At 29.5% G+C, this 25,963-nt stretch overlaps 1 protein-coding gene across 1 annotated transcript in view; it reads left to right on the top strand.

Moving 5' to 3' along the window:
* Positions 1 to 25,963, top strand: part of LOC148226056 (dipeptidase 1-like) — a 193,310-nt gene that overhangs the window by 95,191 nt on the left and 72,156 nt on the right. The window contains exon 2 of the mRNA XM_088204408.1: positions 6,496 to 6,570. Coding sequence (XP_088060534.1) covers positions 6,496 to 6,570 — 75 coding nt within the window. The remainder of the gene's footprint in view (positions 1 to 6,495; positions 6,571 to 25,963) is intronic.

Here is a 25,963-nt window from a genome sequence, read left to right as displayed (position 1 = left end):
AAGATAGCAAGTATAAAATATTTGACTTCTAAGAGTAGATACCTGTGACATTTCACTTTAATAGTTTTTGTTTTTATTATTATTGTGAAAGTTGTTTTTCCAGATATATTTTTTTATAAAACCACGATAAACCAACAATTCGTGTTATTTTCGAATACAAGTTCTATTGTGAAAATAATCCTTGAAATGTCAACGATGTATATGATAAGGATATAGCTAATAAACATCAATGGTTTAAGAAGTTCCATTCTTATGCTTTTAATCTTGAAAATGAGCCATGTGGCGTTCTATCGTAAAGATGGATATTAATGAGATAAAAGCTTTTGTAAAAGTTAGTATATATTAAACTATACTAGCAGCAAAATTTTAATATTACTATTTTGACAACGTTAAAATATTTTTAATTATTCAACAAGATAAATAAGCTCAATAAATGGATGTCACATAAATTAAATAAGTGTCCGGAGAAAACTCTTTTAGAAGCTATTATTTTTGCTGGCACGGCATAAATATATTATTACTGTTGGGTTTATTAATTCAACCACCTTTCATTCAACAATTGGATCACCCAATCCAATTGTTGAGAGGTAAAATTCGCATGTCCAAATACGGTCAAAAAATCTGAATATTAAGCTACTAAATCATATGAAGGTCACGATTTAAAAAAACAATAAATCCTTAACTTCAAGTAAAATGATTTCTAAATGTGATTTACTAAAACGGGTTTAAAACATTTTTAAAAATATATGTTTTTTTAAATGGAACACCACCGCAAGGAAAATATTAAGAATTGAAAGATTTCTAGATTTAGTCAAAGTAACCGCCATGAATCAGAAACTAAAAAATATTTTTTGCAATCTCGTTCCAGATTGCCACCCAAATGGCGGTTTAAAGTAGCCAACAGCAGTTAATTTAAAAAAATGCTATCTTGATTTTTTATTTTGTAATTGGCGGTCCCACCGAAAGGGGCAAAATTAAAATCTCATAAGGAGAAGGCAAACCAAGAATCACTTCTAAGAGACTTTTACTGACACTCACATATGAGCACCCACGTCCGAGATCAAGGCATCAGAATTTCAAAAGCTCTCGATCCAGCTATAGACAATCTAAAATCGCAAGATCAGCCGCTTCTCTCTTCGTCGCATTATCTAGTCCAGCTTGACGCCTGGAATCTAGCTTGGAAACGAACATATACAAACTGTACGTGATGATCTGAGTTGTTGCACAAAAAGTAAATAACAAAAAATAACGACATTTGATGAACAATAATGCGATAAAATACGAATAATAATTAAGTGTTCGGCACCATGGCTAAAAAATGTAAAGTTACAATGCACAGTCGGAAAACGAATAAGCAGTAAAAAAATAATAGTATTTGTGTAATGGTCAAGCATTGGTATTATTAACTATAGCTTCATTAAATTTGATTAATGGATTATATCAGATATATACTGCAACTACACTAATTGGAAAACGGCCGAGATCAGTTAATAGAGAAAGGCAAATCATCTGGCAAGTCAACGCCCGATCACACAAACATCGCTTCTCAATCTACAGAAGCTGGAAACTCTTTGTGATCCAATTGGACATTATAGCAACTTACTATCGTTTTTTTAAACCATATTATATTTAAATCTTAACACGCTATGGATAACACTTTTTTGCGATTTCATTGTCTATTGCTTTTCCGCTACCGTTAAGATTACTAAACTGTGTCAATGGTTTAGGAGAACATTATTGATTAAAATTAGGAAAATATGTTTGGTGCTATTATGTTGGTAAAAAAAATTAATTTTTAATTACAATATAATAATTAAAAACAACAAGTCGCTATTTTTTATATACATATGTATCTCGTCATTTTCAATAAATTACAACTGAATAAATACGTTTGTTGATTGTGAGCAATGCAATTCAAAATATATCTATGTATAAAATATATCTATTGGGAGTTACTTTTATTTATCTGAGAATACTGCAAATAAAGGCTAAAGTTTTTATGAAAAAAGAAAATCTTTTATTAATTTTTGACCAAATGTTAGATTTTTTAATAGGGAAAGTTAAAAACTTAGTATCATTTAAAGTAATCTGCAAATCCGTATATTATAAATATTAAAAAATACCATCTTTACACCAAGGTTAGTTTTGACCCAGCTACACTTTTCTTAAATGTATAGTTAATAATAATGTATTGTGAACAAAATTCAACTAAAGTCATTTGATGATTATTCTTAGAGTTTGCAATGTAAAAGTTGTATATGAATGAATATGGACATCATATTTAATAAATCAAAAAGCTACAAATATTTGTAGGTATATAGAGTGTCGTCCTCAAAACTTTTTAAATAAATTCAATATAAAGATATTATCAAAATCAGTCCTCGAACTTTCGTACCATGCCCTGTAACATTGAGTCCACTTTGTGTGCTATATTAGAGATGCGACATTTTGAATTTAACACATGTAAACCCATTTCATAAAGTAAACTTTGGGCAGTGTTTGCCACGAGAGCAAACACTTTTCCTGTCCCTGACCGTGTCCCGGTCCGGAAAACTTTACTTTGGAAATTTCCATTTAAACTTTTGAAAGATTACGCAGTCACACACGTTCGCAAGCACAAAAGAGATAAAAAAGAGTCGAAAGACGGGTCGATTAAACGAACAATTTGCATATATTTTTCGTTAGCGAGACTCTTTTTTTGCAACAATAAATAAACTTTGCTCTCGGACAAATGCGAAAAGAATTCATTTAAGCGTTTCGAAAGGTAAACGTTCCCTCTGATCGTCAAAAACATCAAAGTTGACGCCGGGCTCTTGTGATCTTCAAAAGTGAGAGAATCTTGACAATTTCATATTCACGAGCTCTTAGAGAATTTTGCATAATTTATTTTATGTATACACGTATTTTGACTGTGACTACGTGCCAGGGCATATTTTTTAAAGAGATGCTTCAAACAGTATTTACATTATTTACCACCACATATAAATAAAATATTGAAAATGTCAAATAGAGTAAACTTGGGGCAAACGAGCGTACTTAGCTTATATATCAAATAAACTCAAACTATTAATATTCTTAAAACATAACTTAATATATACTAAATCTTCATTTAAAATAAAATTAAACGGCGTGTTTATTTTCTTTGCTTATAAAATAATTTTAATGGTGTCGCGGTATAAGGAATAACTTATTTATGAAAATGTTATGCTTGTTATTTTTTTTCATTTTTTTTAACATTGTCCAAGTATGATTTTTATTAAAATTATAAGGGCTTATAAATTATGTTATATACTCATACCATGAACAAAAAATACATAACATAACTTTGCAATAGCTGTTTTTTTAGAACACATTCCTTTTTTTTTATTCTTCTATATAAATAAAAACATAAGACTAACAAACTTAACTTAAAAAGTATAAGGTGAAAAGGCTAAACTATTTATTTTTCTGCCATTTCCCTATTTTTAACATCTTTCTAGTAGCCCTTTTCTCACTGAACATTAATCTTATTTGTTTATATTAGTTACTCATATATTTAGAAGTTAATTTTTGGTAACAAAAATTTCAAAACAGTAATTTTTTCTAGACTTGATGTTGGATATTTCTTTTTATGTGGGCATCACTTTGATAATTTACATGTATAGTACAGCTACGAGGTACAGAGAGTAAAATATATGGTTACCACAAGACTATTTTTGAGTCAATCTACTATTGGAGAAACTATTAAATACTTTTTAGCCCTTTGCCCTATTATTAAAAATATATTATCAAATAAAGATTTTTTTAATAATTTTAAAGTAATTACCCATATATATTTAGAATAAGTTAATAACATATTTCAGTTTTATACATAAATAAACAAGTTTTTGTGGCATTTTTACAACCACAACTAACATTTTGGCAAAAATAATTTATAGGTAATTAGCAAGTAGATGTTTACAAAAATTTATAGGCTTATTCTCGCTAACGAAATTTAGATTTTTATAGGAAAATTGTGAAAGATATGTTACGCCTTTATTTTTTAGCGCCTTCCTGTGCAGCTGTCCCTATTTAAAATAAGAGCATAAAGATTTTAATCTGAGAACAAATATATTTAATGTATAATAAATAGTATTTATGAGTTCTGATATATTTAAATTAATTTACATTCTAATCGAGCTTTTGCTTGTTTTAAGGAATAGTAATTAAATATTTTTGTTCCATTTATTTTGACTATATTACGAGCAAGAATATTTACAGTGTAAATAAAAATGTGATAAACGAGTTTTTGTCTGTTTCAAGGAATAGACATGTTTTCTTATTTTATATTTTAATGTATTACCGTAAATATTATTTTTAATTAAATAAAAATATTTTAAGAATTAGAATGTGAAAAAATAATAATACAATTATAAAATAAAGCTAATAAAATTAATAAAATATTTTTTAGAATTGTAAACCAATGTCTTAAACTCTTCTTAAAATGCAATACTTGAAGTTTTGCAAAAATTAGCTTATTGCTTATTGTTGAAAAAAACTGATTTACAAATCAACGCTTTATATTTTTTTACATTTGCTATGGTATTATTATTCAATAATCTTATACTATCTATGTACTGTGCTCAAAATAACTTAATGTTTTATAAGTAAAAATATTAAACAAATACAACACCTATCTTACCGATGTTCTTTTTAAATTTTTAATTTGGTTATAAGATTGCTATTTAAAATAAAAAAAAAACTGTTTAAAAAAATCTTTATTTGAAATATAAATTTGGCGGCCAAAATGTGTCACAGGAGAAAAAATTAATAATCACGAATGATTAAAATGTAAAATGTTTGTTATTCTGACATAGAGTCTTTCCAATTTAACGCATATTTAATGAATGATTTTCCTATTCTATAAAATTCACTTCATAAAATACTTTTAGTGCAGTTTAAGTGATCTGAAAAATAAAATAATTGTCACAATCTTACTGTTTCAATTTGTTAAATTCGCACTTTTCCGAAACGACGCGAATAAAAAGCGTCAGAGGAATCGTCCCAAGCTTTCGCATCTCCTAAACCCTTGAGGCTATTGTAGTATAATAGTTATTGCCGTTTGAGTCGAAGCACCTGCTAGTTGCGATGTAGATTCGTAGTCAAGCAGGGTTCACGGCGCCATGATCATTTTCCAAACCAATGACTGCAGACCGGATTACCTTCGAGCCCTGTATCGCGAACATTACATATATAATTAGGGTTATTAGAGCGAGAGACGCGTGCACAGTTCACTGCTAATAAGTTGCCAAGAAATTCTACAAATACAGGGTGGCACAAAAAAAGGAATGAACTTTAATATGTTATTATAAGAGATTGAATAAAGATTTCTGAGATACTCGAATATAAGGATTATGAATATTATTAATTTTGCTTTTTCCAAAAATGTCTACAAGATATGCTGGGATATATGTTTTTAAACGAATACCATGCATATTGTAATGGTATACTTAACTTATTAATTATTTATTACATCAAATTAAAGAGCTTCAATTTAACAAGCTATTAACGACAGATGCAAACTCAAATCGATTTAAAAATAATCTTAAATTGCAAAACCACCCTGTCTTTCTCTAAAAAATTGTTTATTAGCTGATTTAACTAAAAACTTGTTTGTCTGTGATATAAAAATATTTATGAATCGCTGTTTTGAAGTATTATTCGGTGTTTTTAGCCACTCTATTTGTACGAACGTGTGTGTGTACGCCATACCGGCTTGACGTTAGATGGAAGGATGGGAGCGAGACGAAATCTAATTTAACTAATGGTACCGTTAAATTTAACTAAACAACATCGCCGGCTTAACTGAGCGCGCGCCGTTATAAGCGTTTCGAGTTTTCTCTTCTTAAACCATACTCGGACGGTGAGATTGCGCCGTTGAAACGTTCACCTTGCGCCTGAATAACCAATTATGGCGGCAGGGTCTTAAGTGAAATTTACGATCGGGGGTTATCCGGTGGCAAATTGTATCGGGGGAAGCTTTTTCGATATTTTTTTATAAATAAAAAAAATAAAATTTATTCAATTATTCGAAAAAAAAAATTACCTGTGAGCATGAAATACTAAGCATCGATTGATAAAATAAATTATTATGATCTAAGCCCATAGATGCGGTATGAGCTACGAAAGCTTGCGGTAAATAATTAGCTCCATGGAGTACCGCGCGGCACGCGCGAAAGTGTGAGTCACTAGTATGGGTTTATATATCTGGCCAACTACATTTTCATGTATAAATTATTATAGTAGTGTTTACAAAAATTTCATTAAGAAGACAATATTTGCGATCAAATGGAAATAAATAAGATGCATGCAAATAATGCATCTTATTTATTTCCATTATAATCATACAATTATTTCTAATATAATCATACAATTAATATCACAAGTAATTTTACATTACAGTAACAAAAATATAAACATATGTAATAGTATATTCTTTATATAAATGTAACTCTGTGTTATTTTTTATCTTTTCAGAGCAAATGTGGCCATCATTACCCAAATATTGCCGACCACCCGACTACAAGTATACAATTAGCTGTGGACCAAAGTGTATGTTATTTTTTTTTAGTTCATATATATGAGTGTTTATTTATAAAATTATATCATATACTATCGTTAATGCATAAAAACATAATATGTATTGCATGAAGGTGTATAATTCATATTATATTATACAATATAATGAATGCAAATTCTAAAACTATTCATGGTCGAAATTCAATCAGAGTAGCAAAATACTAAAACGATCTAATTTCCACAAATGCCTTTACCCGTGTTATAAATTTTGTATTTGCAATTATCGCATTGCGTATTAATTTATAAAGCGTGTATATTAGCCCTTTATATACCACATATAATGGTTTATATGAATAATATGCTAAATATTTGATTTAAAATTACTACTAATTTAATGTAGATACATTAGTTAAGGATACTTTCATAAAATTAATTTTTGTGTCGTCTAGTTTCGTACTATAACTCTCATGGTGCTTATAAACGAAAATAAATTGTAAGTTTTATCCTGAATTCACAATGACTATTTGAGTCATTCTAGTATTTTAAAATTAAAAAAATTGTATAAAATACATATTGCCATTTAAAAAACAAAGCAACTGTTTGAAAATAAGACTTATATTATATCATATAAGAAACATTAAACTAATCTGCATTAACTTTTTCTCACTTAGTCATTAGTAAAAATTACTGACATGTAATAACTACATTAAAAATAAATGTTCTTTATAATACTTCATAAAATAATATTGGTTTTTAAATGAGATATAGTATGACTTTATATGCTACAAGAAAGTATTTTATATTTCAATTATTAGTAAGTAAATAAATTTAATTTGTAATTTTAACTAGAGCAACTTTTAAATATTTGTATAATCTATGAATATTTATTTCATGTTCTTTTACTAATTTCATCTGCATTTTTTAAATATTATATTAGCTTGATACTGATTGAAGTACTGTTATAAGTGTAGGTACAATATCATGTCTTTCAAACTGTTTTATTAAAGCGCATTTATTTATTAATCTTAGGTTAAGCTAATAATTAATTTTTCCCATTTTTATGAGTCACTGAATAAACACATTTTTAAAATCAATACACAATAAAATTAACAATATAAAATGGTTTTGGGTTAACGTGAAGAGAGAAGCGGCTGCTTTTCAAATAGTCTGCTTCATCTCTAATGATGGTTATTGTATCTCTACTTTGGGTCATAATCAGATAAACATGTACGCCTATAATTCGGAGAGCTTAAAAGGCAATTCTGAAATATTTAAATTTCGAATAGAACTCTTGATATATATCTGCTTTTATACTTTTGGACCGTGTTAAAAAAATTTTCTACTCGCCTAATTTTTGCTACAACAAAGTTTTAGGGATGTTAATAGATTTGTTATTTGTCTGTTTAATTTATAACATTTTTTGTGTTGCATGACTGGTAAAGTTGAAACAAGTTCTCAATCTGGCAACCTAGTAACTTGCTGTTTCGCATTCCAATGTGCTGTTCTTTGTCGATATAATAAATTCACAACCGTTGATGTAAATCCCTTTTGGTACGTACATTATGCATGATAATGACTAATAGCATTAGCTTATAATACATTTAAATAAAATCTTAGAAGTTGTGCTGTACCTGCCTAGTCGACGAACCACACATTTTTATGTCATTAAATGTTAACCACCTCATTTAAGTTTCCCACTAATAAAATCTTACAGAAAAGCATCATTTTAGTACATAAACAATATGGTACAGCAACTAATTATAAATTTAAAAAAAACATTTAATTAAATATCCTAATGTATATTAAAACAGTCAAATTAATAATAAAACAATTTATTTCAAGCAATTCTTTGTAGTAAATATTATTTTTTCAACATAAACTTGCTTCTATAAACAAAATAAAGCTTAATGCAAAATTATATGTTTTGCCATTGACAATAAATTTATAAAAAATATTGTTTGAATGCAAAATTAACATTAAAATGTATTATTCCTTTACAATTAAGTCAAATGTGACAGAACAACAAAATTAAACAAAACCTAGATGACGTATTTAGAAATCTTGATAAATCATGATGATCAGAATAGTAATAAAAAATAAGAAAAATATTTTAAATACGCTTTCTTACTTCTTTATAAATACGAAGAGAAAAAACATGAAATGAAAGCTCATTTCAAATACTCTTTATCGACGTATAACACGTTATTTATGTATTTTTCCGTTTCGTACCAAATCAGTTAAGTGTTTTTTTACCCTGTATTTTGAGAATTGTATGCATCTAAATAGGCTTATTATACACTAGAATAATTGTATTTTGTATACGCTACGAAAACGTGAACCTAAAATAAATCAAATGTACACAACTCGGTCAAAATTGTAAGGTTGCATTTATATACTTTTTTGTACGTCTAACGCTCCAGTAAATATGGCACTTATTACGAAATATTGAAGCGAAACACGTTTTACATAATAAAATGTTTTTGGTTGTGTGACTTTTTGCCCCGTTTTTGTGTTTCCTGCGCCTTTTTTTCGGGGCTTAAATATATTTCAAGTGCCATTTGTCGCAGCTGCTTCATTTATTCTTTACGCTTCAAAAACAAAGAACAACGTGCGTAATTGCACCACACGCAGAGGTATTTGTTTTTCCATGGAAATCCCGAAAATAAAATTGTTGTAAATGGTAAATTAAATTTTAGCCAGTAATTCTGCCCGCGTTCGTTCGCAAATCGCTACTGTGCTTAATTTCTGCGCGTGAAAGCAGCCACTGCGGAAAAAATAATGCGAGACGCAGATACTTACAGAGCTTTTAACGTACGCAGTCCTTGAAAGTATTATTATTATTTTAATATATTAAAGAAACAGTTTTTTCATTAATTTACGTGAAACGTCTTTATGCGGAGTGAAATGAAACTGTAAGTGATTATGTCATCAGAAAAGGTTAAAATATTATGAGAAATACAGAGTGCTACAAAAAAATACAAAATATGTAAATAATACAATACATTTAATTTACCATATAATTTCCAATGTACATTTTTTAAGTTAAAGTATAACAACCATCTGAAAAATGTCTATAAACATTTTTTTTTAAGTTGCATTAGCGTAGTCCGTACTTCTCAGACTAGTAACTCTGAAGTTTCGGGTCCGAGCCCCGGCAACGGCACTCGAATTTTTATTTATAAAAATGCACTATTATTAGAAGAAAATCAGCCCCAGCTGTAGTGACATATTGATTATAAATTGTATAGCATATAATAATTTATAATTAATAATATATATGGCACCAATTCCCAGACTTTCAGTCTGGTGTTTAATACTTACTTGTAGGTATTCATTACGTCTGATTGCCTTACTCAATTGGTATTGATTTGCCCGTTGTAACGCAGTAGGCTTATGCCTTTCAGGTAAACAACAGATATAATAAAATTATTAAATATTAAATTGAATTAAGTACAAATTATTACACAGAAATAGTGTCCAGCTATATTTTGTTAATCCGCTGATGTGTCTCGTGTGAATGCGGTTCTTCGAATGCCGTCTGCTATCAGTTGATCATATCGTCTCGAATCGTTTAATTGTCTTCTATCAAATCGTGTGATCGTCTGCTAATGTGACAAGGCATCACATCTTTTATATTCTTGATTTGACCTCTGGCGAATCACATATGTGGATGTTGGTGAGCCAATTGTATTACTTTATTATTCAACTAAGGAAATATTTTTACACCCTGAAGTGAATTTTTCGAATTTGTAAATGATGATAGCGGTTTTATATTTATATAATAATCACAAATTCTGACAGAATTTTAAAAACACATATAAATTCAAAATAATAACACAGGTTACCTATTTAGACTACTGGTTTATCGTGCTGGTAACAAAAAAAATAGTATTGGTTTATATGTAGTTTCAAGTCGTGATTTATAGTAATTATAATACTCTTTACATCCATAATCATTGCAATTATTTGCCAAAAACTAATTGATTGTTGTATCGTGTATTGTCGATTTTAATAAACAATATTGCGTACAGTGTTTCTTAACATTTCTGAAATACTTATTTGACAATCATGAAGCATACTTAAATAAATACAAGGTACGCAGTTATATACGCCGTATCTAATAAAATCAGTATTAGACAATAGCAAAGAGTCTGGTCTCACCCTAAATCATCGGCATTATGCAGAGGATCAAAGACTTAAACGGGCGTTGTACTTTATTTATTTCCCCTAAGTTAAATAAACACTTTCGTACCGAATTATTTACTTCCGCCATTTCAATCACAACTACAAACTATCTGAAAGAACTCGCACCAAGCGGAGACAACCCTTAGAAGGTCAAGTAAAGTAATTTTTTTGGACGCTGGACTTTCCCATCTTTCTCAAGGGTATATAAGAACACTGCCATACTAAATCACTTACTTCCAGAACTTAATCCATAACTACCACTTTACTTTTGACTTACACTTTGAAATAAACGAGAGAACTCGCATTAAGCTGAGCTACGTCAAATTAATCAAGACAACCCTTAGTATTCACTCATACCCTAATAATTTGAATCGATCTTTGATATTACTTGAAAACTTCGTAAAAAGGGGTATGTATTATTGCACAAATTATATAGCATCATTGTGGTTAAAAATAATTTATATAAAAATATTGTATGGTTTCGTTATTTTGCATGTTTTTATAACAACATGTTATTGAAAAATATATTAAATTTTTATGAAAGCTACTGGTAAATGACGTCATTTACCGCATCACACATATACATATATATTTGCTTATTTCGTGCAAACTCAGTTAGCCACCTCGCTTCGGCGAAAAAATTCTGCATTTTGATTAATTCAAAAATATATTATGCATACTGGGATATACACACATAGGTACAACACACGTGGAATACAACACACACGTATGTAGGTCCCTTCTGGCGAAAGCCCACATTCGGCTGCCGACTTAATCAAACCAAATTGGACTTCCAGAACACAAATAGCCATTATGATGTTGACGTGGTCTACCGTCATCACAGGCGAGTGTGCGTCGTTAATGGAATTGTTCCGCAATATTACCGGTTTATTGACTTACAAAATTAATACTGGCACACAATCGTAGGTATAGCATACCTATGCCTTGATGTGACGAATCGAACTTTGACTTTGAAAGCTGATGTGGCGTTGTAAGAACAAAGAGCTCCGTTATCTGTATCACTCAGACATTTGCGTAATTAATTTATTGGATATTGAAATGTGTTAATTTTACGCATGTGTCTCGTGACACGTGCGACTGTGTGTTTTGTAGTAATATGACGGATTATAATATAGTTCATCAAAGGCAAATCGGTGTTGATTGACGCAATGTAGTTTGGATTATGATATTAATGTAAGGCATGAGGTTAAATACAATGTGATAATGATGGATTGAGTATTTAGTATACATAATATATGTATATATATAAATAAATATTATCAAATTTTATATTAACCCATTTTAAGATTTATTTTTAAATATACACTATTTTTTTAGGTATATCTAGTTTTTCCAACGTCAATGGAACGATAAAAGTCATTAATAGCATTTTTACACATAATTAGCCACTTACAACATAAACTGATCAAACTGCGAGAATTGGCGGAAAAACGCAATTCCGCTAAGCTATAAAATAATTATGAATGTACACAGGTGTAAAACCAATATCGGTATAGTCGCAGAGGATTTGCAAGTTGAATGAATTTCCATATTTTAATTGGATACGGTCAAAAACATTACCACTTGCAAACATGTCGGTTAGGTTTCGACCAACTTCAACAAAACTGTGTTGTTGTTAGTAATTACAGTGTAGATACGAACAAAAATGTATATTTAATCTTATTTTATTCAAATTAAAAAGGTAAGAAAAGTTTTAGGTTATTTTTACATAACTAAACGGTCTTTATATATTTATTAAATATTAATAATGATCACATTTACCTAAGAAAAAATTGTATTAAAAGCGATAGATTATCAAAAACATAATTAAATTTAATATTTAGAATATTATTTATTTTTTATTACAAATCTGATCATCATAACTAGACAAATTTTTTCAACGCGTCAAGATGGCCATTGTACAAACAATGATATACATTTTTTTTTAAATAATTAAAAAACACCACTATATATATTTTTCCAGCTCCTCATAAAAATCGCTGTAAATGTCCTTGTGCTTGATGGGTTTTTTAAGAGGAGCGCTCCTAATTTCAGGCGTCTTAGCCGCAACGGGCAAGAATAAGGGACGCGATCGTGACTTTTTAGGACTCTTTAAAGCTCGTAGCCGAAAGTCGATACCGCCATTTAAAAACTTGTGAGCGTTTACGCAATATAATATTTATTGAGTAGACGCTACGCCGAGAATTCAATGAATTCCATCCTAACGCAAGGATACAAATGTGGATATGACCCGTACTGCCTCTTATAGAAATATCTCAGAATTTTTCTTTGCTACGCTACTGATTACGCTACTGATACAAAATCGGTAAAAAATAATTTAAGTGACACGTGCTCCGCATAATGAAACTGAGCATCCTCGGTGCCTAATCGCAAACTTTCGTTTTGTGCATAGAAAATGTTTATCATCGAGGGAAGTAATTTTGCTTGAAATTAAACCTTAACTTAAATTTGCCTAAATTGTATGATAATTCCGCTTGGCAAAGAAATCTGAAATTGCGACAACGTGACCCTTGACAATGCTCCACAGTGACTCCAAATCTTTCTGTAAAGAAAGTGAATCTGATTTTTTGCGCATTCTCTGAAAAGCATATTACACTGAAACACAAGTCATCAGCATATAATACATAATCTAAGTTATCAATTTCTGCATATATGTCGTGTGTTAAAAAAACCAATGACCCAGATTGGATCCCTGTAGTACTTCAGAATGAGAGAAATACTGGCATAGCTGATCTATATATTAATATGATCTTCTCATACAAAATTTAATACATATGATTGATTTAACATTTTTAATTTATTAAAAGTTTATGGATCCTGATATATAAATACATACTTTTTAATATTGAATTTAATTATACTTTTACTTTACACTGTGTAGAGAAAATTTCATTACGAAGCAAGGTTATTATTAAAATATGTATTTTAATAAAATTAATTAATCAAGGCGAGTATGATAAGATAACACACTCGAGCCGTCTTTATAATATACTTTCGTTCTTAATAATCTCACGGTGGTAATAATTATATTAAATTATACATAGCGTTTTACATTAAAACTTATGCACACAATTAGATTAGTAACGTAACCGTAATGGCTTTGGATAATATTTAAATAGCAGAACCATAAATAATTGAATATCTTGAATCTGTTATCCCTACGTAAATTATATTTCAGTTGTATTATAATATGTGGTGGGCTATCTTTAAATGCGCCATCACAATTATATAATAAATTAGTTAGCTATTAAGAATTATTTAACTATAATAAGCAAAAATATTCTGCAATGTGTTCACGATATACAAAATCATTTAATATAAACCGTTAACGAAAAGTATTTCAAGGGATTTGACACAATGTCTTCAGAGATTAACTATAAAGATTGTTCTTCATTTAATAATATTTAAATGCAGCTCTTTATGTTCATTTTTATAACCTTAAGAGTCATTTATTATTTAAAAATATATATAATATATATTTTACTTCTTTCTGATACATAATTCATGAATGTGGTGCAATAAATATGTATTACCAGTAAAAATTTTATTTTAATTTCTGTAAAATAATAATGAAATTCATTTTTAGCAATATATATATATTTCTACTAGTGAAATTATATAGTGCTCTAAACTGTCATTTGAAAGGTATGAAACATGTACAAAAAGTAGTAGTTTTAAACTGACAGTTTGAATGCCACTTGTTAAATCCTGTGGGGTCTTAGCTAACTTTGTTTAAAAAATAGTTGTAAAGAGATATCTTTTGATAAGGTCAAAATGTTTCGAACGTACGTGTACCGAATTATTTACACAGTAAATAAATACAGTTTCACTGAAATTGACCAGTAAAAATATAAATCAATTGTTAGATACACTTTTAATGGCTTAGTAAGGCTACATCCATTTGCTTTTAAACCCAAGCCCAGCTTAAATAAATTAACCAAATTTAACGTTAATAAATATTCTAAAACTAACTTATTAGATTATATTTGGGTTTGAACAGCAAGTGAACGTTTTGAAACTAAAAAATTGATATTTATAAACATTTTCAGAGCAACATGTATTTGCACTAGCGCCTATCGTCTCACTTATATATTTGCTAATAGAAATACTTATCTACCAGTGAAAATATGTTTGGATATGATTTTACAGTTGGTGAAAATATAATTTCATTAAAAATACGCATTCACTGTACATCAAAACCGGTTGCTTACAAAATATTTTTTATAACAAGGCGCTCTTTAAATATATTTATTAACTATATACAGCATAATTTAGACATGTGCATTTATAAAGCTTTTTTAAATTCATATCATTTAAAAAATTTACTGAAAATTATTGTGGTGCTACTTACAAAATACTAATAATTACGTGTAAAACTTGACAGCGCACGCGTTTATTTTATGTAAATGCAAAGTTTTTATTTTAAGCACAAAAGTTTTAGACTTATAATTTATGCAATAATGAATATTACATGTTTGTTTTTGACGCGATATTGCGCCACAAAATCTCTAAATTATATTAAAGAAGTATAAAGCGGCAGTATTTTTGGTCTTTAAAGTGTTATATTGGTCGATTCGGCGTAGCTCTTCAAGTTGATAGATAAGTGACATTTTTCGATGAAGCGGTGAAAGTATATTTAAAAAACAATATTATCATAGTATGGTTGAAAAACTTTGATAAAAAGATTGTTTACTTACTTTATCTTTAATATTAATATTAAATATTTATTAAGACGTGTATATTACATTAAATAACAACGACTCTTCAGAAAATATTTCGTTAAGTAAATTGACAAGCAAGCATTTATTATTTTTTTTGTAGTATTATATTACGTGGGTGGCTCAAAAATATTTATATCAAAGTATTTCTTTGAAGTGGAATTTCTTAGCGATGGCATACCTATGCAAAACAGGATTTTGATTATTACTCGTAGTGAAAAATAAACGCAAATCGTGCCGTTAAACATAAAATGTATAGGCATTTGAAGCATTGAACTGAATATTGATTTGTTGTGTGAAAATATATATTAACATTTAATAATTAATGGTAAATATATTATTGTGATAATAAAAAGTAGAAGTGTGTTTTTGATCTCAATTAACCAAATTATAAAATAATTAATAAATAATTAATATTATTAGAAAAAACATCCACTAAGATGTTTTTTTTAATTAATGTTACGAATTTTCTTGCTTAATTTATTATATCGCTGATACAGTGATTTTTAGACAAGAAAATCATTTTAATTTTATTATATGTTATTGAACATCTTTTTTCATAGATATCAGTGAATTATCAGATAGTTTTCGTTGAAGATGAGATGATTTCCGCGTACAATGCACAACTGGTGTTTAGGCGCGAAGTTTTTTAGCGCATATCATGACGCTTGCACCGACTGTTATAATAATACTAAATAAAAACTGTTTTTTTAATATATTTGTGTACAAACATTCAACATTTATTTTTTTTCAACTTGATTATTCTTGACAAAAATCGATAACAATTTTTTTTGCAATAATGTTTATTAATCTTGGTTTATTTTCTCGTTTATTAATAATGTTTATTAATGTTTATTAATATATATCGTAATTCATTCGATATTCTAAGATTGAATTTTTCACTTTTTTTTGTTTTTAATTCACAACGTCATTGCTATAATAATTGGTGTCAAAATTTACCTTTAGTTCTACCTCTCGAACGGAAAAAGTGATTACTGAACAGAAATGACTATATTAAAAAATCTTTACTGTCCAAATATTTGTAGTATATGAATAGTACACCAAAACAATTTCTTAATGGATATAGCCTAATTTGCCACGCGTCCTTCATCCGCATCTCAATTAACCAAACGATATGACAAGATAGCTTTACAAATAAGATGACAAATCCCTGCTAGATTAACATAACCTATCCGCCGAGGCATTGTCCAAATCCCCGAGCTTACACAATGCGGACCCCGAGTTATTATGCCTAATAGAATTCGGACCTGTCATAAATCATTATTTATAATCGAAAGACGTCGTGTATATAAATAAATTTTCAGGCATTTGGGTCATACGAGCGGAAGATCAATGCACAACCGGTCTAATTGAACGGATAAATAGGCGAACGGAAACCGATCCGAGCGCCACGGGAAAACAAGGCAATAAACAAAAGCAGTCACTGACACACACGTATATATGAAAGCTTTGAAGGGGGTGTGAGAGTGGGTAGGTTTGGGGTGAGTTTTCCCCGTCATTGATTTTCATACAGGTCTCTGTCGGCCGCGGAGCTTTGTCTTGTCGGCGGAGAAGAGCTCCGAGGAAAATTCGTCTCGGCTGCGACATAAATCGTCGGCGGAAATCGATAATCGTTATCAACGGCTGTGTGTCTGTGTATGTGTATGTGTCGTTTTTTCGTTGTTAACGACGTTAATTAAAAGCCGGATGGGTTAATCGGCTCAAATTTGCGCCCGGGCTGCTTTTTCGCTGAGAGAATTGTACCGGTCAAAGGGTTGGATTACAGGTTTAAAGTAGAAGGGTTAAATATGGGGTGACGCTGTTAAAAAATAGTACTGACATACTATTGTAACTTTTTATTATTTTTCTAATAAAAATCTTGCAAAATGGACATCAACTATAATAATCCAGGTAACAGACGTATTTAAAAACATGTCAGTACTTGAATTATTATATTTGTATTCTCATAGACAACAGTCAATTTTTAGATCCATTTTTGCAAACATTTTCAACTATTCCAAATCCGTCCAAATCTCCACATGTTGCGTGCGCTTATGTAATATTTAAATTTTTTTGCAGCTAATAAAACGAATTAGTGCAATTAGTTTTTAGTATTACATTTAATGATTTTTTACAAAAAATTACAATATAATAAATTATTTATAGTTTTTTTTTATTGAGAAAGGTAAATTATTTTTTTAGCAAAATAGTTAATTTAATTAAAGTGAATTAAGCCTTTCGGTTCTTTAAATCAAAACTAACTTTCAATAATATTTCAATTGTATGAAATTAAATTTGGTCTTATATTTTATTTTCAACACACTTAAGATATGTCCCTTATATCTATATAAGTTTGTGATCAAATAATAGAAGAGAGTCTCACTCTATCTCGATGATTGGGGCGTGCTTGTCCAATTCCCAAAAGCGTCGTTGGTAAGAGTCCCTACAGGGTGCGTGAAAATCGCCGGATAGGTGACTTATACGAATATATGGACCTGGGCCAAACAAAAGTAAAAACTTTACGGGAAAATCGAAAAAGTCCCAACGCTTACGAATTCGCCTTATAGTGTAGAGGTAAAATAATTTTTAATGTGTGCAAGTGTGGCGAGATACTAAAATGGTTTAGTAATTAATTAAGTAATGCTTAGGATTCATTAAAACTTATTACTTAGCTTTAGAGTACAATATATAATACTGCTTTTAAAGTAAATTAAAAATAAAAACAATAGAGTCTTAAATGTGCTTATACTTTTTTTATAAAAAGATCTTCACTGTTTTTATTTTTAGTTTGACTTAGCTCTAATTTATTTTATCATCGCTTTATTTATCTTTTCTTTAGTTGTTAATATAACATGTTTGTAGTTGGTAGAATAAAGAATAGTACGTTGTTTAATTGCAATAATTTATTTATAATATACAAAAATGTACTTTTTGGTAAAAATATATAATCTAATAATAATGTGTTAATTTAAAATATATTAATAAAATATAAATCATTTCTTAAAATTTGAAAAAAAAAACAAGGTAAATTATTTTGATATTGAAATTATGATTCTATATTGAAATTTATTTGATATACTCAAGTTGCTTCGTTTTGTTTACATCAAAAACCACATGGTAACAACATATTTTTATTGTTTATTGTTTTCACACAAACTTGCCTTATTGTTTTTAATTTCACTGCGATGATACTTTAAAGTTATTAAAAAAATATCTTAAAATTTATAGGATAGGACTCATATTAAGTACGCGTGAAACAACATTTATAAATTGAAGTTGATATATATTTTAAAATAAATATTGTTTCCATAAAAAATATAATTTAGATATACTAAGTAAGGCAACTTGGTTTAACCTAAATAAATTTAGACGACTAAATTAAAAATGTTTTAATTTCAGGTAAATAAAAATTTTTTTTTATTACTTTTTTACATAATTTTTAATACTTTAATTAAAGGCACATATTGGTCTGTTTTATCTACTAAACTGAGACATTTTTTTATTATTTGCTTTGTTACACATAAATTTGAAAATAATTAAAAATTTATTTTAAAATTATATTTAAGATAAAGGCCTTATTTTTTACATTTACTTTCTTATTTTTTTTAATTGTTTTCAAACGTGAAAAATCCGTTAAATTAAAAATATACAAAGTACTTTACACACCTTTTACTCTCATTATATTTTTCTGAAAATCACTAAAACTAAATGAAAATATGAATAATCTATTATATTTAAAGACTAACAATTCAGTGATAATATCGTTTTATAGACCTTTACGGTTATTTAATTATATTCGCGTCTTAAATTTTCCCTACTGAGTCAAAGGCATTTTAACCTTGATTTTTCTGCGACAGTATTCCTCAATATTAGTTATTCACTTATTAATTATAGCCAATTAAAGCATATTGTTTTTACCAAGAATTGCTTAAGATTTTCTTAAGGCCACTTTAATTAAAGAGTGATGAAACTTTTAACAAAAATTTCGCATTTTGAAAATGTAAAATGTTCCATAACAAATTTACTTTTGCCTCGTCCCTAATAAGTATAATACATATATATATAATTTTATTTAATTAAAAATGTATTCATTCACACTCTAGGATTTTGATTAAATAATTAGATCTTCCTAGACTTTTCTAATTTATATTAAATTTTACTTGCACAATGCATCAGAGAATGATATTCCTGAACTTGCATCTTTTATGATGAAAATTTGCATTAAAATAATCTCATTCCATTACTTAACTTCATATAGTTTTAAAACATATTTCAATATCAAATACTTAGGCGATATTTTCTTTACTGTATTATTAATATATGCTTCATTAAAACTTCAAAACAGCTAGCTATTTCTTTAAGAATCATATCAAGTACATCATTATTTGTCTTTAACTTTATATTAAACCGTGGCTTTGAAAAACACATATATTCTGACTTGTCAATTAAATAGAAAAAAAACATAGCTACAATATAAAATCTCACAAAAATGTAGTAAGCAAAGCTATTGGAGTTACATACATATTAAATAAAACATATAATTTGTTTTTTTTAATTTATACAGTAATTAAAAATAACATATATATATAAATTACGAAAAAAATACGCTATATTATTTTTGGTAATAATAAAATAGTATTTTTTCTATTAATATATGTATATATATTATTCAATCCAAAAACAAACATTACCTACCAAATTACTCACCTAAATGTTTGCCTCAATCGCAATTTAGTCCGCCATATTTATTAATATAATTTATTATATCCAATAAGCCCCGTCAAGAATCACAACACAGGCTTCAATATTGGCTATTTCTTTTAGTGGCAGCCTTGCCTGTGCCTTAATTCGTAATACCTGTTTGATCTAAACGGCTTTTATTTGCTTGCCAGGCAATTCTCGCAATCACTCACGTATCGCCTACACTGCGATGCGAATCCCAAATGAGAGTAGAGAGGAACAAATGGTAGGGTAGGTATATACCCCACAAATACATACATAGGTATGGGAAAACTAGACCCGTTTGGTCCCTTTGTGCAGTGGCTCGTGCCGGGGTCCTTTTTGCTGCAATTAGACACAGGCGGCGAACGATTAAATCCATATCTGAAATGAAAACGTCCTTTGTTTTACGACTCGATTGATTCGTTTTCGGTCCTTTTTGGGAAGAGGGTAATAAAAAAATAAAAAGTTTTTACCTATGCCATAGGTGGCAATTTACGCCCGTCGGCGTTGGAATCAGAACCGGAGATGGAAACAATAAAAAAATACGTCGGACGTATGGATATTGAACCTCTGATATATGGCCGGGGGATAATTCCATTTTGAAAATAATACATTTCTGAAATATTTTGCGATTTAACGGCGCTGCGTAGTAAATAATAAAAAAAGTTTTTCAATACGAAAGTATTTTCTGAAGGGATCTTAATTTAGCCTTCTGGGCTTTTAATATTAAGTCAATAAGGAGCTTTATATTTCAAGGCAAAATTTAAGGGATATTGCCTAAATTAAAATGTAATAATTTTATTTTAATTTTATTTTATTTTATTTTTTCGATTAAATTAAGACCATCATGGCATAACAGGTTACCCCAATGCGCCACGATGGTCGAAAGCAAATTATAAATTTATAAAACATAAAAAAACGTATATATATAAATAAATATAATAATACTTGAACATAACAAAAAAAAAATATAAAATATTAAAATTAAAATATATAAACCGGATCAGATCCTCGTAGCTAACATTAAATAAATCAATTTTCAATGCCAGCGTATTAAGGAGCCGTATGGCCACAGCTATAGGCGAGTCGGCAAGTGCGGATGTCCTAGCCCTAACTGCCATCAAAAGAGGTCTCGATCGTGATTCTCGAAAATGTTCCGGAACCCAAAACTGGAATTCCTCGAGAATAGCTGGATTGTCGACAGCACCTTTTAGTAGTTTGAAAAAATGCTTAGCGACATACAGCTTTCTGCGAGAATTCAGCGAATCATATCCCAACGCTCCTAAAAGAAAGGCGCTGGGATATAAGAACGGATAATAACTAAATGTCCTTTTGTAAAGGTATCTTAAATACCTTTTTTGAATTTTTTCTACTAAAAGGGAATATTTGGCTATTCGGGGATTCCAAATTATAGATCCCGATTCAAGAATGCTACGAACTAAGGTGTCATAGAGGATGCGAATAACTGACGGATCGTCAAAGTGAAAGGCATTCCTCATAACAAAGCCGAGCATCTTGGAAGATTTATCACAGACGTCGTGTATGTGTAGAGAGAACCTCCATTTGCTCTCGAAAGTGATTCCGAGATCTTTAATGGAAGTTTCTCTAGTCAAAATGTTACCACCGAGATGGTAGAAATAAGCTGATGGCGAACGGGATCGAGAAAATGACACAGTATGGCACTTTCCGACACTAAAGGGCAGACGGTTAACGGAAGCCCATCTCCACAGAGAGTCTAAATCACTTTGTAGAGAGAAGGAGTCCGCAACAGATCGAATGCATTTATATAATTTTAAATCATCTGCGTACAGAAGAAAACTTGAATTTTTAATTGCTGTATTTATGTCATTAATAAATAACACAAAAAGCAGAGGTCCCAAATTGGATCATTGAGGAACCCCCGAAGGGGTAAAATATTCTTTTGACAATCGGCCACCATAGGTTACAAACTGTTTACGATTGCTTAAATAACTCGAAAATAACCGAGTTAAATTATCTGAGCAACCGAGGTTCAACAATTTTTTTAATAATAACGTATGACAAACTTTGTCAAAGGCTTTCTCAAAATCTGTATACACGACGTCTACTTGAATTCCGGCATCGAGAGAAGTTGTCACCGTTTTGGTGAACGACAGAAGATTAGTAACAGTGGAACGGGCAGGACGAAACCCGTGCTGTTGGTCTAATAAAACTTGCTGAAAGTGATTGTGTAATAATTACAACTAGCGCTTAAACTAGTAGAACATAATTTTAATAATGAATATTTTTATGCAACAAATGTAAATTTAGGTATTTGATCTGAATTTTCAGTTCATAACGTAATGCCGTAAAAAAATTAAATAAATGAAATTAGTACTTCATTACAATAAATATTTTTTTACATCTGTTAGCTTCAGTAATTTATGCTGTAAAAACCGATAATCATATTTTTCTTCGATTTAATTATAATACACAGTCATATGTAAATATTTTTACTCTAGTCAGCACAGTAGTTTATTGTTTCAATGTTGACAAGGCAAAAATAAATGTATTATTATCATTCACTACACATTAAATTAGATAAACGTGATCATATTAATAGCAAAAGATAATGTTACACGTAACTAATATATATTTCTATACACAAAATAGCCAAAATACATTATACAAATTTTGTCAAATAAACCCTTTTGTCAGCTTAATAAATATCACATTTAATATTCCTTGAACGCAATAAATAAAACACACAAATAATATACCCTCAGCGAACGCGAAACGTATTTTATCGACTCCATACGCCGAAGAGCATTATAATATATACATTTTGCCGATATCATATATTTATTGTTTCACAAATAATATACACGAACAATGCCGCTTTTGTGTTTCGTTTTGCGCTAATCATGCGCTTTTGCGGAAAATCAAAATTCCGCAAACGTTTCACCGGAGTCGTTCTTGCGCCATGTTTTGTGATATGATAATAGTGGCAGTTCTTACTGTTATATTATGTAATAGTAGCTGCCGGAGACGTCTAGTCGTTAATGGAACTTTGTGGAGTCGGAGGGGCGATTACCGCAGTAAACCGAGCACTATGTCTGGCCATAAGTGGTTAAATTATCCATAGCCGAGCGCCGCACAGTTTGATCCTTTGACCGAGCTGCGAATCGATAATTGCTGAGATGTTAAAGGCACCCATACATACGGACTTATTTTGATGATAGAAAAGTATTTAGATTCTTACAAAACAGCTCAAAAAAGACTTTACACAAGCATTCTTGCCTGAAATATTTTTTTAAAATCTTTAAACTTTTTAGCATTTGATATTTTTAATTTTCTTGCTAATTTTATTTATTTTTTATTATACATAAAATTTTTGCTTAAACCTTTATTTACAATTTGCATTTTATTAAAATAATAAACGTTAAAACTCTTTTATATCAGTCTTTGTACAAGGCTTTTGAGAAAGTGTATATCACAAGTTTTTGCCAGAGATTGCTTCCACGCAACATTTTCTTAATAATCTAATTCTATGAAAAAATAAACAAATATCATCAAGTATGCCTCAGACCTATGCTGTATTTATTATACACGATAGATTTTATTTAGACGAACGCAACAATAATTGCTACATTTGCTGACAAGACTACAATAATCAAGTAACTAACGCCAATAATATCATCGAAAAGACTGTGAGATCATCTCTCAAAAGTCCAAGCTTGGCTCTCTAAATAGTGAATCAGAGCTAATAAAACTTAATGAATCCATGTTACATTTACAGGTATCCTTTAACGAAAAATGGATACCTCAAGAGAAATTTGTGAAATATTTTGGAATTCATGTCAACAGAAGACTGAACTTAAAACTCATTTGGAACAAAAAGAAACATTTAGGACATCAACTTCGTAGGCTGTACTGGCTCACAGGATCAAATATAAAAACAAAATTATATATTTTTTATTTATTCAAATTAAATTAACACTATCGTTACCTAACAGGTTACCCCAATGCGTCACGATGGTCGGAAACAATAATAAAAAAATCACAATTCAGACTTACAACGTTATTAGCGTTGCATATTTAATTCTTAAAACGTTTTGTATTGCTAATAGAATTTTTTTATTTTGAATGATGGCTGAACTTAATGAATAAATAAATCACAAAACGTTTACATTGGATAGAAGCAGAGCATATCCAGATACAGCGATGCAAATTACCGCTTTTCATACCTGTCGGATCGTGATTGGCGAACAAAACGCTATCGGTATACACATCCACTCTACAGTTTGCTGTAATAAATTTTAAAACGTGATTGAAACTGAAAAATATTCAATACAAGTTACACATGAGATACAAAACGTCAATTGTATCTATACATAAATAATGTTTCATGAAATGATTTTTATCCATTTCATATTAATATCAAGGGTACTATTTCATTTGGATCGTCGAGATTTATTAAAATTGTTATTTGTTATTTAAAATGTTTAATGGATTTATTAAAAAAAAACGACATTTACTTAGGTCATATTTAATTTGGCATATCTCTACTTAGTATGAGTACGACTTAACAATCAGTATTCAAATTCAAAATTGAAGCAGTAGTTTTGTGGTAGTAAAAAGTCGGGCTGGAAATGTTTAAATATGTAGCATCAATGAATTAGAAAAGATTTATTGTCCCTACCAAGTAACGCTCCATTGATCAATGGCGATGATTCAGAGTGGAACCAGACTCTTTGTTATTATCTAAAAACTTATTTTATTTCTTAGTAAATGTAGTCATTATCAAGATGCCTTTTGATGAATCTTAATAAAGATTATCTTTTCATCGGGTAACAAATAATGAAAATTTGATATGGAAGTGGTAAAAAAACATTGAAAAGGAGTCCCCAAGAAAGCGGCGCCCAGAACGTTTACCCCCGACACCCATTACATATCACAGCCCTGCAAATAAATTTGCAAATGTGTGTGTATGTACGACCCAACGACCCGCTCGTTTGTCATCGGGTCGTTTGAACGCGGGTCACGCGCAAAACCCGTATAATTACGACAATAAGCAACCATGCACGCCAATTTACGCGCATATTATAAATAACCTTTATCGTTTAGTGTGCAAAAAAAAGTATAACAACAACAACAGCCATAACCCAATATTGCTACAATCAATTTTACGATTTAATTTGCGGCAGGCGTGATGAGAAAATATCGCCGAGCGACAAAAAAATACGCGGCGCAATCAGAGGTGGATTAAATCTGCTGCGAAAAAATTGTTTGTTTGAATCATAGTCGAGATTACTTTTGCTTGCTATCTGAAATTATTAATCAAATTTGATAAGAATAACTGAAAACTAGATTATTCATTTTTTAACCTACTGTGTTTTATATAGCTCCTTGCTGCAAAAATTCAATAAAAAGTCAATAGTCAATAGTAAAATGTTTTGAAATAGCCTTTTCAGACATCGATAAAGCTTTTGATACTATCTGGCATGATAGTAGAATACATTCACTATTTAACGAATTGCCTCGTTTTAATGATCCGTATAATTAAAAAGCATTTTTGTGAAAAACATTTAAAGTAGAGAGGAAAACTCTTCTCTAAGAAAAATTATATTGATAGTCCCGAAAAGCAGCCTTTTTGACCCCATCTGTTCTTCATATTTATGCCGACGGTTTTATTTTTGACGCAGAACTATTGATTTACTTGCGTCATATAGGCTCATAATATATTGAAATATATATATTCATGAATATATTTTAACAGAAAAATAATTAATCTAAAAATCTGCAGAAAATGGAAAAATCGA

The sequence above is a fragment of the Plectrocnemia conspersa genome, unplaced genomic scaffold (assembly GCF_051122295.1).
Source record: "Plectrocnemia conspersa isolate PC_06_02 unplaced genomic scaffold, ASM5112229v1 ptg000014l, whole genome shotgun sequence".
Taxonomy (NCBI): domain Eukaryota; kingdom Metazoa; phylum Arthropoda; class Insecta; order Trichoptera; family Polycentropodidae; genus Plectrocnemia; species Plectrocnemia conspersa.
The sequence above is the reverse complement of the archived record's forward strand: the minus strand, read 5'-3'. Positions and strand labels throughout refer to the sequence as shown.